The sequence below is a fragment of the Lathyrus oleraceus genome, chromosome 6, assembly GCF_024323335.1.
Source record: "Lathyrus oleraceus cultivar Zhongwan6 chromosome 6, CAAS_Psat_ZW6_1.0, whole genome shotgun sequence".
Lineage (NCBI taxonomy): Eukaryota > Viridiplantae > Streptophyta > Magnoliopsida > Fabales > Fabaceae > Lathyrus > Lathyrus oleraceus.
Window position 1 is genome coordinate 100,342,203 of NC_066584.1, and position 17,115 is coordinate 100,359,317.

Consider the following 17,115-nt stretch of genomic DNA (forward strand, 5'->3'; position numbering starts at 1 on the left):
TATTTTTTATGGCAATCTAACTTTTAAATTATTATTATACGGGACAAGTCCGCTTTTTTAATAAATATACATAAAAAAATATATAATATTTTATTTTATTTAATATTAACTTGAATAGAAAACTATATAAGAAGTTAATAATAGAAAATTACCTGAAAAAAAGATAATAGTGATTTTAATAAAAATTATTAGAAATTATTATGTAAGTTATTTAAGAATAAAATTGATAGAAAAATATACTACACCCAAATTAATTTTTTTCTATAGAGTATAAATAATTACTAATATAGGGGACTCCTGAGGGTAACACGTGGTGACATACCATAAATCAACTCTTTGATACTACAAAAAGGAGGTTCGTAAATTCGCTCAGCATGCGACGTGGAATTTTAGCTTCGATTTTACACACGGAGCAAGAAGAAGAAGGATTGCAAGACTCATATTCAGTTATCATTTACGATCCTCCGAAACTAACTCCCTAATCCCAAATCACTCTCTTCAGATTCAAATTCGCGCCAACACTACCGAACATGGCGGACACCACTTTCAATCTCCTCCACAATTTCAAATCAAACAGGTATATATACTTATACACATTCATATTTCGTTTCTCTTCTCTTCCATTTCCACGTGTCTTTGAACCCTAACATTTCGCTAATTCTTCGATCTAGTTTTGAATCATTCTTCGTTACAGTCACTGTTCTAAGAAAAAAAAACAAATTATCGATCGATAATTGTAAAATCACGATCCGATTACTGAATTTTCAATAGTTGAATGTTGTTTTGGATTTAAGTATAATTTGAATGTGGCTATTTGCTGTCTGAAATGTGGTGGTAGCGTTTGATTTGCGAGTTTAGTTTTCAGAGTGAAAGCTATGGGCTGTAGAATTGCATTTGTTTTTAAACTATGTTGTTGTCCTTGCTGAGTAAACGTACATTGGAGGTTGATTCCAGGTAATTTATACGGCGAAGCTTTGCACTTGTGTGAATTTGCTGTAGGACATTTGTTTTGGATTTTTGTAATTTTTTTTGCGGGTCTGTGTTTTTCGTCGTAATTTATGTAGAAATTGTAGTTTGTGTTGTGTTTTATGTTTATTTTATACTGGTTTTGGAAATGAGTGTTAATGTTGTTCTTTTTGTCAATCGGAGAAATAATCATAAGTCTATGTTTACAGGGATTCTTATGGGTTTGCATTAAGGCCTCAATACGCACAAAGATATAGAGAGTATTCCTTAATCTACAAGGTAACTATTCATTGTACTTCGATTTGGATGTATGCTACTTCTGGTTTAGTTTGATATTTCAATCCCATATTGGTTGAATATATTTCCCTGAATAATTGAAGAAAGAGCAATTGAAGCATTATATTTTAGCCTTTTGATACAACGAAAATTGAGCTAAATAACCGACAATGCTAAGAACTGGTTTTTACCAATAAGTAGCACATATACAATATAACCTAAATTGATACATTTATCATATCAGGAAGAAGAAGACGAAAGGTCAGATAAATGGAGAAGTTTCATTGAACAGATAGATAAATCATCTCAAGCAAGTTCTTCTGAGAACAAACATAAAGAAACATTGAAAGTTGAAAGTAGTGAGGTCAAAGAAGAGAAAAATCCTCATAGGGTAAGTAATGGGGATTATTTGAGTAGCAGGATTTTTTCTGAATCTGCGGGGGTAGAAGAGACAAATGCAGACAGAATTGGTGGGGGAGAAACTGAGATAAAAGAAGGTGACTCAAGTAGCAGGACGTCTTCTGGAGAAACTGAGATAAAAGAAGTTACTGGTTTGGGGAAGGCTAGCGAAGGTGATTCAAGTAGGAGGGAGTCTTTTTCTGATTGTTCAACAAGAAATAATTCTGCAAAGGAACTGCACCATTCAGAAAAAAGCAAGACACGTAAGGTTCAACGCTGGGCTGAAATTAGGCCATCTCTTAGTACCATTGAAGAAATATTGAGCTCTCGTGTCAAGAAAGGAAAGAATATGAAAGGTGAGAAGATAAATGGTAGTGATGTCCACTTTCCATCTATAGAAAAAGCAGAACCTGTAGAAGGGGATCCTAAGGAAGATATTCAGGGAAAGGTCCGCACTAATGAGAGTCTAGATGGAGGTAATGGTTCAAGGGCGGAAAATTATTTAATGGATCATGACCTGCCAGAACTTTTCTCCCCATGGAAGCAACTGGAGCCCCTTATTCAGGGAGGAGTCCCCAAGGATCTTAGAGGAGAGGTAAAATTTATGTTTTCTTTTTTACTCAAGTTCCAACTTTTGTTGGGGGAAAAAGTATAGTAGCCTTCCCTACACTACAATATTGCTGTTACAGGTCTGGCAAGCCTTTGTAGGTGTGAACACACGGCGGGTGGAGCGCTATTATGATGATCTTTTAGCTCAAGAAACTAACGGTTGTGAAGGCAAGGAGCAAGATGTTCACTCCGTTGCATCAGGGAAATGGAGAAAGCAGATTGAGAAGGTCATTAGCTGCATGCGCCCTGGAATTTATTTTGATTTGTAGGTGCTGCATCTTTTGCTTTATATTGCAAGTTGGCTCTCTCCTTAGACTAAATAGCACTTTCCTTTCTCAGGACATACCGCGAACTTTTCCAGGTCACCCTGCTTTGGACGAAAATGGCAGAAATTCCTTGAGGCGTTTACTGCTAGCATATGCTCGACATAACCCCTCTGTTGGATACTGTCAGGTAAATGTAATGTAAAAAACTCTTTCTTGGTAAATACTGATTCTGCTATAATTTCCTAATGTTTAAGCTTTTGAAACTTGCTCATAAAATTTACATCCCTCCAAATAAGTATTTTCCCTGCAAGGGTTAAATAAATTGAAATACATTGTGCCATTGGGAAATTTAGCTATTATGGTGATTTTCCCCATTTATGAAAAAGAGGAGTGCTAGAAACTTTATCTTATTGGGTGAAACCAATGTCGATCCCACCACTTTATACGGGACCCATTTCCAAAGTGTGGTACCCACATGAGTTTCGCCCAATAAGAGAATGAGTGTTAGAGTGAGTGTTCCTAGCACTCTGAAAAATTAGTGATTATGCAACTGAAAATCAGCTTAAATTTTATTACTTAAATACATGCAGGCAATGAACTTCTTTGCTGGTTTGTTGCTGCTTCTTATGCCAGAAGAAAATGCCTTTTGGTAGGTTTACGAAACTTATCTTATATTTCCCCTTGTCAGTCCCCTTTATAACATAGAAAATAGTTGTTCCAATGAATAAACTTCCATCCATTTTGTCTTTTGCTAACGGATTATAAGGGAAACTCAATCTTCTAAATATGCATTTATTTATGACTGCGTATTGGTATGTTTCAACATAAAACATATTAGAACTGTATCAAAAGAAGTAACAAAATATATTTTTTAATGAATTGAATCCTCAACCCCTAGTTTTTTAGTGCACAAACAAAGGTTAGGGATGGTGAAAATATAGAAATGTTATTGGGTATCCAGGTCTTCAAAATACCCGATACTTTGCACGCTACTATTTCTCAAAAAACAAAATAACCAGCAATTCCTATTTTCCAGATTTATGTGAGTACCTCCCCTCCTATGACTGCAAACTACTCCCTCCATCTCATAAAAAATGTCTCATTTGCACTTTTTCTCTATCTCAAAATAATTGTCCTTTTACAATATTAATGCAACATTTATTATTATTTTTCCATTATCATACACCCCTATTTATTAGTTTTCACTTTATTCAATCACTCTTTTAACTACAATTAATAAGGATATTCTAGTAAATGAAATTAGTTTTATCATCAAAACTAACACATTTAATCATTTTCTTAAGAACCGTTAATTGTTCAAATTGGACACTTTTTATGAGACGGAGGGAGTAACTAACTACCTGTAATAAACAGTCTCCAAGAGTTCTCTATGCTGCTCTGCTACAGTTATTATATCCTTTGAAGCTATACTTTCCTGCTTCTCTGCTTATTTCCTGTGTAACCTAAACCTTCTTTCTTGCAACAACAACAACCAAGTCTTATCCCATTAAGTGAGGTCGGCTACATTGATCAACCGACGTCATAAAATTCTATAATATGTCATATCTCTGTTTAACTCATGAGTCTCTAGATTTTTCTTAAGATTCTCTTATAGATTTGTGAAAAATGAATAGTATATTTCAAGTATGAAGAATGTACAATCATTAATCTCTTTATAAATTATAGACTATTCTACTATGAAGCATGGACACCTCTAGGAGTAGGTGTGTTGCGGTGTCCGACACCCGTACGACACGTTTCGGAAAAGTCAAAGAAATGTCGGAAAAGTCAGACAAGTTTCCTCTAAAAAATGGTCTTTTTTCTTTGTTTCGACACGCTATAAATCAATGGTTGACACCCGTATGACACTCATACCACATATGTTAGACAATTCATACTAGTGTTTCAAACAAAAAATTGTTTTTTTCTTTGCTTCAACACACATTTATACATATTTTGGACAAATCTCACACAAATTTAAAATTGTTAAATGTGTATTTAAGCAATGTTATCAATAAAAAATTAAAGACATTAAATTTTTATTAGAATATTTTAAACTTTTTAAAGCATAGATGGATAAATAAAGCTCAAATACTCTCTTATATATAGCAGTATCGGTGTCCTCTGTTTTAACATTATCGGTGTCGAAGTGTCTGGGTCGTATTCCTGTGTCCATGTCGGTGTCTATGCTTCATAGCTATTCTAACCTAATGGGCCTGACTAATGGACTAAAGGTCCGAATACAAGTTACTACTAACAATAGTAAAGTGACAATAAAAATAAATTATTTACACAAGATCAACACTTGGTTTAATGTCTTATGTTTATATGATGTGATTTGTTCGACTGGTATTAACTCAGGACCTTCGTTGGAATTATTGATGATTATTTTGAAGGCTACTATACGGAAGAAATGATAGAATCCCAGGTGTGAATCATAGTATTTAGGACAAATTCTCTTTGCCAGTCACTAACTCACAGAAGCTATTAACCTTTTAGGTGGACCAGCTTGTTTTTGAGGAATTGATGCGTGAAAGATTTCCTAAACTTGGTTCGTATTTATCATATTTACTATCTAGTATTTTTCTTATAACTGTCTCTGAATCAGCTTGGATAGCATTTTTTTATTCTACGAATGTTTTTTGTGCAGTTAATCATCTAGATTACTTGGGAGTGCAGGTAGCATGGGTATCTGGGCCGTGGTTTCTATCAATCTTTGTAAACATGATTCCGTGGGAAAGTGGTAAAATATTATTTGGAATGATTTTTTTTAATGTAATATTACAACATTGATTTTGAACTTGGCATATTTTTAAATGTTGCCTTTTGATGTGTTTCTTCTTATTAGTTATTCGAGTTTGGGATGTTCTGCTATTTGAAGGGAATCGTGTTATGCTATTTCGTACAGCACTGGCTCTAATGGAATTATATGGTAATGACTTGTATTTATCTATTTTTACGTCTGATCTGTGCTGAGTAGTATGACCAAGAAGTAAACTAAACTAAGCAATTGTTGACATTGTTGAATAACATATCTCCTATTCTAGGTCCTGCTTTAGTTACAACAAAAGATGCAGGTGATGCAATTACTCTATTGCAATCACTTGCTGGCTCGACATTTGATAGCAGCCAGCTTGTCTTTACTGCTTGTATGGGTTTTCTAGCTGTGACTGAGGCAAGATTGCAGGAACTGAGAGTAAAACACCGCCCATCTGTATTAGAAGTTATAGAAGAGAGGTCAAGGAAAGGACGAGTTTGGAAAGATTCCAAGGGTATTGCAACAAAATTGTATAGTTTCAAGCATGACCCAGGGTCACTGGTGGAAGAAAAAAAAGATAATGACAAAGGTGATATGGTAGCTGATAAGGATGTGCAGTTGGGCTTGGAGTCCCATTCCTCTAACTTAGATGAACTGCTTGATAGTCTCAATATTGATTCCAAAATGGATTCCCTACCTGATCTCCAGGAACAGGTTGCTTCTCCTCCTCAACTTTCACCTTACTTCCCCATTGTAAAAAACGAGTCTATCCTTGTGAATTAGATTGAAATTTATCTACTATTAAACTCTAATTCCATGTATAATTCCACCAGTATGCTAAAATGCCTCTAAGATGTGTCTGTTTTGTCATGTTCTATCTTGAGTCAGGTTAACTTGATAGTAGTAAAAGGTGTCTACATTGTTTACAATTTGAAATTAAAAAATACTTAAGATCAAGCGTAAGTCACTCTGCCTATCTGTGATACTTATATACCATTTGACTCGGGTGCATTTAAAAGATTTAAAAGGAACTAGAATAGGATGTTATTAAACTGCAATACTGGATCTTCAATGGGCTTTTGTTTGTTGATTTTTAATACTTCTTAATTTTTGTCCTTTAAAATGAAATTAGATCTTATTCATAAGAAAATTGTACTGATAAAAATACTTCTTCATATGGAGATAATTATTTTCTAAGTACATTTTACAGTGTTTCTCTGGTTCACTTTAAAATGTAACAAAATATGTATTTGTAGATCTATTATCTGTCTACTTAGCAACAATGGGATTGATAGCTTGTTACAACTTTGTTTTGTATAAATTAATAATTTGTAGAGATTGTTGTGCAGAGTATTTGTTTAGATAAATACATACTTCAGTGACATAAATGATTACAATTTGGCCTTCTATTTACAAATACAGTGCTAATATTTCTTTTACTTTTTGTAATAAAGAAAATGGAGGATCACTATGTCATTGATAAAACATGTTTAATGAAATCAAAATTTCAAATTTCCATATGGGTACTAGAGAAGTATGCAATTTTGTGCGAATGTAATATGTAATATATAGTTATCCATCCATTGACCTTAATTCTTAGGGTCCTGTGGGTTGCCTATTGTCAACGTGTTATTTGTTACTCCCTCCATTCCTTTTCAGTTTAATTTTAAGATTATTTACACATACAAAGAAAACTAATAAATTTTCTTACTATTGATAAAATTATTTGTCTTAATCCTATAATACCCTAAACAATTAATTATTGCATTCTATCTATTTATCTCTCTCCAATAAATACTTAAGGGTATTATTGATAAACCAATAATACATGTTGCATTAAACTTTGAAAACGACAAGTAAAAAGGAACGGGAGGAGTATCTATTACATTGCATAGTTGGCATGACTGAATACTGTAAGTAGCTGCAAAACTATCTACTATAACCTAGTTTATTTTTTCTAAGTGATGGTTGGCTGCATGACACAAATATTATTGATTGAGCCAACACTTCATTTGTCAAATTTTATATTCTCAATGGCCAAAATTTGAAATCACGTGTTATCCTATCACGACAATTCATAATTTCAAAGTGTAATTTCCTGGTTTATTTATGGTTTACAGTAATCTAAAAGTATTTATCCTATAAATAGTCACTTTATTGTAATCCATTATCGTGCAACTCTTAGTTTCGATGAGTAACAGCTTTTGTGCAGGTAGTTTTGTTGAAGGTTGAGATGTGCAGATTGCTGGAGGAGAAAAGATCTTCCATACTCAGGTAATTATTATTGGTGTCTATACTCTAATTCTCAATATTTTAAGACAACTAGATTTGTTCTTTATCCTTCTACATATAAAGTTAACACAATATTTCTCAAATAGAATTGAAGGAAAAGTTAAGTTTGTGAAGGACTTATCAACCCAGTGCAGTTATCCTCATGCTTAGTCATATTACTCGCCTATCTGCTGCCGTTAGAGTAATTCAAAGCCTACCCATAAGAAATTCCTTCCAATATTTCCAATGACCGTGTTCAAAACAATCCCTGAAACTGAGTTTGGAAATAGTTCTCAACCAACCACATATGGATCTGTCTAAAATCTCTCTAAGCTCCTAATTGTTGATCGATTTTTTAATATTCTTCTTTTTTGTTTACCCACGTTATATTCCATTCAGGTCTTCTTGCTTGTAATTTCAAATGTTATTAATCTGTATAATGCTTTGCATATAGCACTTTTGATATTATATATGTATCTTTCCAATTTTCTTTACCCATGTTCCTTTATCAATATGAAAACTTAATCCATTCAATAAAAAATTGTGGGATTTTCTTAATACCTTTTCCATTTCCATGCGTGTTTCATATCTTGAGCAGAGCTGAAGAACTAGAAACAGCTCTAATGGAGATGGTGAAGGAAGATAATCGTCTGGAGTTGACTGCGAGGGTATGTGCAACATTCGAAAAATTGGTCTTGTTGTTTTATATTATCTCTTTGTTGGTATTTTTATTTCTTATGATTCGGATTAGACCTAACTCAACCCCAAGAGCTGGCTTAAGAGGTGAGGGTTATTTTTTTTGTCAAAGTAGGATCTCAACACCATCACCACCACCCGACGAAATCCAAGATGGAAAATCTAGTATGCACACAAATAAATGTGGGTGGTCCAATAACAACACCCCTTTCACGTCTAGAACTAGAAATGTAGAGTGTGGACTAATGGAGATGGCCTAGTAACAAACCTAGGATGTTATGATACAATCTAAGAACTTGAGCTCGTCATAACTAAATTTTATAAGCCAACAGATCTTGATTGTCTGAGCCTTATGACGACTACATTAATAGTCTTCATTTAAATATCATTGAATCATTCAATTCATAGGGGCGACTTTTTAGCTAGTTCAGCGTCCAAGTACAAAAAAAATTAATGATTTCTTTCTTCTCTACAAACCTCTTATATGGTTGTCTTTCAATGTTTACAAATATGTGTGGTCATGTAGGTTGAGCAATTGGAGCATGAGGTAGCCATCTTACAACAAGCCCTTACCGATAAACAAGAACAAGAAGCTGCCATGCTGCAGGTTCTATGTGTACCTGTTTTCTCCAGTGTCTATTTCTGTAAGCTTATTTGCAGAAGTAAATAAGTAAAAAGAAATTGAGTAAAATATCTATATAAGCTGTATGGACAATTTTGAACTATTCTACATGCTCAGGTTCTAATTCGGCTAGAGCAAGACCAAAAAGTTACTGAAGATGCCCGCAGAAGAGCAGAATCAGACCTTGCAACTCAGAAATTGGAAGTTCACGTGCTCCAGGTAATCTCTCCCTTAATGATCATGGTGATTCTAGTCAATTGTTAGTGTATGCCATGGATTAAAATATTTATATGGAGCCTTAGAGTATCATATGAATGTTTTTCCTTAAAAATGAGATATGGAGACAAGTCTTGGTAGTGCTTAGTTTTTGCCTAAATAGACGTAAAACAGAGTATATGGAGAGAAAATTTAGACAAACACATTCAAATGTGGAGGTTAAAAATGCAGAACGTATAATACCACAAGTCTCACATTCTATGTGTTTTGGGCTCTTATCATATAGAGTGATGTGAAGATAGAGGCAGATGTCAACTATTGAATCCAAGTAGGGTGGATTTAATGGAGGAATGTTTCGAGTGTAATATGTGATTGCAATTTGCAAAATATCTCTTAGGTTTAAAGGAAAACTTTATCCCCCATATATAACATCCTCAGTGTTGTACGGAATTGAATGCTATATGTTAAAAACGATTAAGGATGCAAAATTAGTGATACTGTTAGGTCTCCTATTGTTAGCTAAGAGTTGTTACTTGTTAGTTAAGTAGTTGGTTAGTTAGTTAATTAGCCAATGAGGCTAGTTAGTAGTTTTGTTGAGAGGTAGTTTAGGCCAAATAAATGATGCATGCTGCCTATAAATAAATAGGAGGATTAGAGAGGGCAGCATCTTGTAATTTGAGAGGAATAGGGCCCTTATGGCATTGGGAGGTAGGCAGACCTTTGAAGTGCTGTCATTGTTGTAATCAAAGGGGATTCTTCCCCATTTTTAGTATAATATATCAATTGGTACTATCAGTTACCAAGGTGAGAATTTTACAAAAGATGAGTAGTTACATAAGACAAGATTAGATTCAAGATGCAATAATTAGAGAGAAATTAAGGGAATCCCGCATATTATAGAAATTGAAGAATCTCATCTTATATGGTTTTAACATATACGACGAAACTTGTAGAAGCACTGATAAGATGATTATACCACACAGAGGATAGTCTAATAGTTGGAAGGTACGGAGACATTAAAAATTATAGGTCAAATTGTGAAGAGAGATGTAGATGTTACTGGCCTGTTATAGGCAACAAGAGTTTATGCCATCAACTGATTCATGTGGTCGACTCCGCCTAGTGGGAAAATGCTTAGCCGTTGTTATTGTTCCTAAAAAGATTATAAGATGAGAGGAGTGTCTTATCACATACATGAATAAGGTGACATTCTCTAACATGACTTCTTTTTCATAAAAAAATTGGATAAAAAAACTTCGCATAAATTTCTGTCTTACTTGGAGAAAAACTGAACAAGAACAGTCAAGTTATCAATTAAAGGGTGAAAATGAGGTTTCTTGAGAGAAACATTTTAGGAGATTCGAGAAAGTATTGGTGGTGATGGCATGTAACGAGATGGCTGAAAAAATTGGGAAGGTAGAAAAACAGACACTATGAGAATCGAGAGACTTTAGACTAAAGGATAAAGATTCTTGATGGTGCGGTGATAGAAACAAAAGACTTAGGTTGAAAGGGAATATTATGAAGCATTCCATTATGTAAAAAAAATTAAAAATTGGAATAACTATATAATTCCAAAGAAAAACACTAAGAATGGAGTAAGCGACGCAAGAGCATGAGCAGTTATGCGTTAAGCACCAAAGCATGGGAACAAACTATCTACAAGATATTAAGAAAGGTTGGTGGTTTTGGAGATCAGACCATATAAACGTCACCTTGTCTGCGTAACTTGGTTTCATCAAACAAAATGATATGGAGATAAATGGAGACTTGGTTTCATCAAACAAAATGATATGGAGATAAATGGAGATGTAAACTACAAGTTTCAAGCATCCAGGTGTATGTAATGGAAGAGTGTTTATGATTTGATTTGTGATAGAAGAAGGCTACTCAAGTTTATAGTAGAAATTTGAACGTTGCCCGGTAAAGGACTAACAAGAAAGCAAGTTTAGTGTTCCAAAGATGAGAATGTTACGACGGACGATTGGTTATATGAGACAAGAGTAGGAGTGATATCATTGGAGAGAAAATATGTCCACATTGGACATTAGTTCCCGTGTATATCTACCACATTGGAAAACAATAGAATGTAGAAAATTTTCAAATAAATGAAACATAAAAAATGTGTTCAAATTCGAAAAATGAGATGAAGAAATAGACAATGGAAGAGAAAATGAGAGGAAGAGAAGACAAGAAGATTAATAGGACAGGAAAAAGAAGAGAAATTGGAAAATGGTAATGATTAAAAAATTGAAAAGAGAGTAGGGATGTTTTTGTCTAACATGGGGGAAAATGTCTTAATATAACTTTTACCCAAAATGTTGTTATTGTAATATATATATATATGGGAAAGTTTTCTCTTGATAATTTTCATGGAAAAGATCATATTATAATCTTTTTAACTGTATTTTGTTCATTGTGAGCTATGGATGTCTTCTACTTTTTAGGCAACTAGATTATGAAATTAAAATTTCCCTTATATCTTTGCTTTGATACAAATACCCGCAACATATCCCTTCCTGATGTTGAAGAACTTTATAATTTCTGGTATCAGAGAGAAAGAAGTAGCCGCAATGTGCTAGTTGTTAAGGATCTTACTAGACACGATTATATCTATTTCCAGTATAATAAATATGCAGGAAAAGTATGATAAGGCCACAGCATCAATTGCTGAGATGCAAAAGCGAGTTGTTATGGCAGAAAGTATGCTGGAGGCTACCCTTCAATATGAATCTGGTCAATCCAAAGCGCTTGCATCTCCAAGGTACAAATTAAAAGTTGATTCATAATATCAAAACCTGCTTCATAAGTTTAATGTCACAGACAGGCTCTGACTTGAACATTAGATGATTTTTTAGATTTTTTGGCCATTCTCATTGATAAATAACTAAACGAAACAACTGAAGATAACTGCTAAATTAAAAAACTATATGTAAACAGCATCCTTTATGAACTACCCATATTGCATAAGCTGTACTTATTAAATTAAGAAAGGGGATCTTTTTTAACAAATAGCATTAAATGGTTGATTTTGATTGATGAAACTCAATAGTGAATAGCAATGAAAGCAGACAAAGCATCAGTGAAAGGCTTGAATTCACTTGGTCAATATCATTATCCATTGCTTGCAAGTTGCAAATAACTTTTCAAAAGACAAACTATTGGAAAGAAAATTGTTATTTTGATCTTATCATGGGAAAACTTCAAATATTGGAAAGAAGATAGTTATTTTGATCTTCAACTCTAGAAAGTGCATGTTTATTCACTTCTCCTTTAATAATTTGTTTTCTACCATCTGAGTCCTTTGATTAACATTACCTAGTTTCCATGGATTTGCGGGTAAGGGATGCTAATACAAAGAGTGTGTGTTGTGGCATATGATGTGAGGTGACTTTTTTCGAGACTGCATTATTTTGAATCATTTTGATTGCTGTTATTTTTGTAGGGCTGGTCGTGTAGAAAACCCTTCACGGAAGATTGGTCTTCTAAGTTTTGGACTTGGTTGGCGTGACAGAAACAAGGTAAGATCTTCTCTGTGTTCAAAGTATGTCTCGTTGACTAATAATCAAGTAGAGGACACGTGCATACAGCTGTGTTGATAAACCGAATCAGAAAAATTCACTTTTTTTGGTATATCAGTTCAGTTGGCAATTCCTTTGCGTTAAAATTAAACTCACTGCACAGTTATTTGAACCCAGAGCTTCATGTTTTGAGGGGAACAAATTGTCTATTTATTGTTTTGGGATCTAATCTTTGGAGCTACTATTCCCAAATTTCATAGAAATAACATCATTAAGAGTTCCGGCAAAACAGTATTCTAAACACACTTCTTATAACTAATCTATTTTTGAAAGCCGAATACATTTTTATAATTGATCAATTTACAAAGCAAATGGGTTAACTGTAAAGATAGACCGAGATAAAGAATGGGTTGAAGTGTGTATTTTTAGTAGTATCCTTCTCTGTCCATTTGCCAGGCCTTTGCCATTTTCCGGAAGCTAGAAGTTTATTATTTATTATTATTCGTAAGATTATCCCTTCACATCTTATGAAACAGGGCAAAAATAACACCGAGGAATCTACCGAAAGTTCACCTGACAATGTCTCTCCAAAAAAAGAATCCAATATAGAAGAACAACAAGGTAGATAGAACATGCAGGGCAGTGCTGATCAGACCCACAACCCGGTTCTTTTCTGACAATTTTTTAGTTGTTGCCTATTCCTGATCATTACTGCTCAATTTTCTCTGTGTATCCCCCTTCCTTTCTTCAGGAACCATTGTATTCTACTAAACTAATGTCCAATGTAGGAATTGTTTTAAGTGTTGATAGATCAATTAGGCGTAGAAACTAGAAAAATATATTTTTGGCTTTGACACCATGGTCCAATAATTTTGTTTTGCTAAATATAGTAGGAAAAATAGCCATCAACTGGTGCTATCAGTTTCTGGTTTCTGCTAGGTAAAAGATGTTCTGCTGCTACGATGTATCCACCTTTGTTAAGTGTCTGTGCATATTGGTTTACTAAACCAAATTATGTAACTAAAAATATATATAATCTTGGTTAACAACGATTCTTCTATATCCATGTTCTTGTCATGTCGCTTCGAAAGAGTTTGTGCTTCTTATGTTCGATCCATATTCATTAAACGTTGAAATGTAAGAAAAGATGAAATCCATTTGTTTATATGGATATGAAACTGCTGTTAGTGCTAGCAAGTGGAAGGTCTCAGGCAGTAGTCGTGGCGGCCTTGGCCGGATTGGGGAGTTAGTGCAGATGCCTGGCAACAGCGGGGGCAATGTCAGATAACGGCTAACATCAATGGTAAAAGTTGTGCAGGTGGCAGTGACGGAAGGCATTGTGCCTAAGAATGACAAAGTGCAGGTTATAATACACGTCCTACTGATTTGAAGATATCCTCTCACCCGATTCATACCTTGGGCACCAATGTTACTATTCCTAATGTATCTAAATACTCGAAATTATCTGTACCAAATAAAAAAAAAGTAAGAAATCGGCATTTTTAATTAAATTAAAATTAATTAATTAAAAATATTATTATTTTAAGTTTTAACATTAACAAATTTATGATTATATATATATATATATATATATATATATATATATATATATATATATATATATATATATATATATATATATATATATATATATATATATATATATATATATATATATATATAAGGGAAAACTTGATTTTGATGTAGTCTATTTTTTTAAAATCAATTTTACCCTTAGATAACTTACCTAATAACTTCTATTGAAACCACTATTATTATCTTTCACATAACTTTCTACTATTAACTTCTTATATAACTTCTGATTAAAATTAACATTAAATAAAATAATATCGTATATATTTTCACGTATTTTTATTAAAAAAGCGGACAGACGGGCATAGATGGACCAAGTATATATAAAGGGAAAACATTGTTTTAATATCGTATATATTTTCACTATATTTATTAAAAAAACGGAGAGAGTGTCCGTCTGGACGCGAGTTTATAATAAAACTAAATTAATACTAAACATCAAAATTGTTTTTCACACACTTATCATAATCTTATAAAAATTAAATTGTTTTTCACACACTCATCAATTTTTTTTCATATTGCTTTTATAACCAAGATTCTAACTTTTTGCATAGTTTTTTTTCTCTGTCTTGTGTCTTTTCCATAATAAAACGCGGGTCAAAACTGCTGAATATAAAAAAAAATTAAAATCAAAGTTATAAAAGCAATATGAAAAAAAATTTGGAAGAAAATCAATATCACTGTAACAACCCGTATAATATATGTCTAGAATAATATCATACAAGTGTTAAATTTTGGTACTGATCCAACATAAGTGCCTAATGGCATCAATATATATACATGTCCAAACTGAAAACATCAATGGAACATGTTATACAATAATGCCTAACAATAAAAATCTAAGAACTATGTGCAATATCTTCATTGCACACAACTCCACAACGGAAGATCATGATAACAACATCCCTTGAAACATCCATAACAACTTCTCTTAGATTCAACCTGTAAGGAATACCTGAAAAACAACAACAATAATGGGATGAGATAATAATCTCAGTGAGTTCTCCTATCCTATGGGTCCACTCGCCTTTACAGGGTTTTCTAATCAATATTCAACTCATATCCAACTCAAATCAACAAGGGAACGAAGACTTGAGCGATGGGGAAGCTATCTCGCAATTGTATGGCAACATGCATCTGAGTTCTCATTACTCAACCTCGATCATTATTCAGATCACGAAACATCAATTCTCGAATGGACTTACGTCTAAGCCAGACTCGATTCATGCATGCTCGTATGATTCGACTTTCACGGTGGATATCAGGTTCCCCTATGGGACTCTAACCCACTTTTGCGAACCATCACTCGTATGAGACTCTAATCCACTTGGAGTATCTTTCACCGTATGAGACTCTAATCCACTTAGGTGTCCACCTTTCCCCATGTCCGCCATGGTTGGGGCTCAAACCCAATTGAGGCTCGAATCATTGGTCCCACATCCCAATGCTTACTCATATAAGCATACCAATAGAGATGTGTACCACCACAGAAAAACACACATTCTGAATACACGATCGGTTCATAAATCATCGGTTCCACGAACCATAACAAAATTCATAAATCACAGGTGACTTTATTCACCACAATACACAACAATAACATGACATGTTCCATACAATGCGTCTCATTCTCAATCATGGCAACAATTCGTCCACGACCTCCACATAAGCGTCGTACAAATGAATACCGTATTCTCATACATATATCACACATGTTCCATAACCTAGATTATATTTCTAAGTTATTAATCATGTTATTCTCCTAGGTTTCCTCACTCATCTTTGTAAGGTTTTTAATCATGTTATTTCACAATCAAACATATCAACAATGTTTAACATTCAACATAATATAATTCATAGCATTTAACAATCACATGATATTTTATAACATGGAACAATAATAATAGCCTTTTACGTTATCCTTCTAACGCATCCGTCCGTGTTCAAAACGGAGTTATACCACTCAATTAATTCATTAATCTATCTTAATCAAGATTTAGATTAATATTTATTCATTGCATAAGTATTCAACAACAACATCTTTAGCCTAGTGGTAAGGCTTGTACAATTCTAAGGAGGTATTGGGTTTGAACCCCATTGGTGACATATTTTAATTCATCAAATAATTAATTCATGTCAATAGATTAACTTGTTTCCTTAAATAACTCCACTTCTTTTCCTTAAATAACTCCTCTTTATTTTCCTTTCCATCTACCATTTTTACCTACCATTTTCACATAACATGATTCTTCAACAACAACCAACACTCAAGGATTCCTCAACCTCACAAACACATGTTCTTCACAACCTCAACAATCATGTTCAATTACAACAACACCATAATCATAGAAAACATGGTTAACTCATGATTCATGGAATATTTCATGAATAACTTATATTGTTATGAATTCATGTGATTAACCTCCATAACTTCAACAACAAAACACATCAAAATTAAACACCCAAGTATCACAATTTCAACAACAACATGATATCAACACATAGCATAAGTGAGGAGTATGAACACAACAAGTTCATCACAAATTCACACAAATCCTAACCCCCAAACATAGGTTATTTTCCCCCAAAGGCTAAATCTATCTAAGAACTCACCTAGTAGAAGAAGAAGATGAAGTTGGTGATGATGAAGATGAGTAGAAAATGGCGATGAAGATGATGGTGGTTCCATGGCTTCCTTTTCCTCTTTTCCTCTTTTCCTCTTCCTCTTTCTTCTTTCCTTCTCTTTCTTTTCCTTTTCCTTTCTGATATCCCGCAGTCTCTCTTACCTACTTCTTCATATCCTTTTCTTCTTCTTTTCTTTCTACACCACACAATATATAACATAATATATATATATATATATATATATATATATATATATTATAATATTAGGTAGTAACATAAAATATCTCAATTGATATT

General features: G+C 33.5%; 1 protein-coding gene across 7 annotated transcripts; it reads left to right on the forward strand.

Annotated features, from left to right (window-relative positions):
• The first annotated feature begins 315 nt into the window (after positions 1–315).
• Positions 316–14,132, forward strand: LOC127093002 (uncharacterized). 7 transcript variants are annotated; one of them, XM_051031894.1, is made up of 18 exons: positions 322–577; positions 1,176–1,245; positions 1,487–2,236; positions 2,331–2,477; positions 2,590–2,703; positions 3,107–3,165; positions 4,878–4,944; positions 5,016–5,067; positions 5,167–5,259; positions 5,365–5,448; positions 5,564–5,988; positions 7,487–7,548; positions 8,144–8,213; positions 8,768–8,848; positions 8,981–9,082; positions 11,719–11,843; positions 12,525–12,600; positions 13,137–14,132. In XM_051031894.1, exons 1-18 carry the CDS (start codon positions 531–533, stop codon positions 13,227–13,229), a joined length of 2,517 nt encoding a protein of 838 aa, XP_050887851.1. In that variant the 5' UTR covers positions 322–530; the 3' UTR covers positions 13,230–14,132. The 7 variants fall into 7 exon arrangements, 2 of the variants coding, with proteins under 2 accessions (XP_050887849.1, XP_050887851.1); XM_051031892.1 differs by having other exon boundaries at positions 316–577; positions 5,016–5,259; XR_007792380.1 differs by lacking the exon at positions 13,137–14,132 and having other exon boundaries at positions 11,634–11,843; positions 12,525–12,549.
• The last annotated feature ends 2,983 nt before the right edge of the window (positions 14,133–17,115 follow it).

What these genes read in the sequence shown, in the direction of transcription:
- LOC127093002 (XM_051031892.1), top strand. Translation starts at nt 531, where the DNA reads ATGGCGGACACCACTTTCAATCTCCTCCACAATTTCAAATCAAACAG. An exon ending in CCAAGGATCTTAGAGGAGAG is followed by an intron (nt 2,237 to 2,330) that starts GTAAAATTTATG and finishes TTGCTGTTACAG; the next exon opens with GTCTGGCAAGCCTTTGTAGG. An exon ending in TGGAAGTTCACGTGCTCCAG is followed by an intron (nt 9,083 to 11,718) that starts GTAATCTCTCCC and finishes ATAAATATGCAG; the next exon opens with GAAAAGTATGATAAGGCCAC.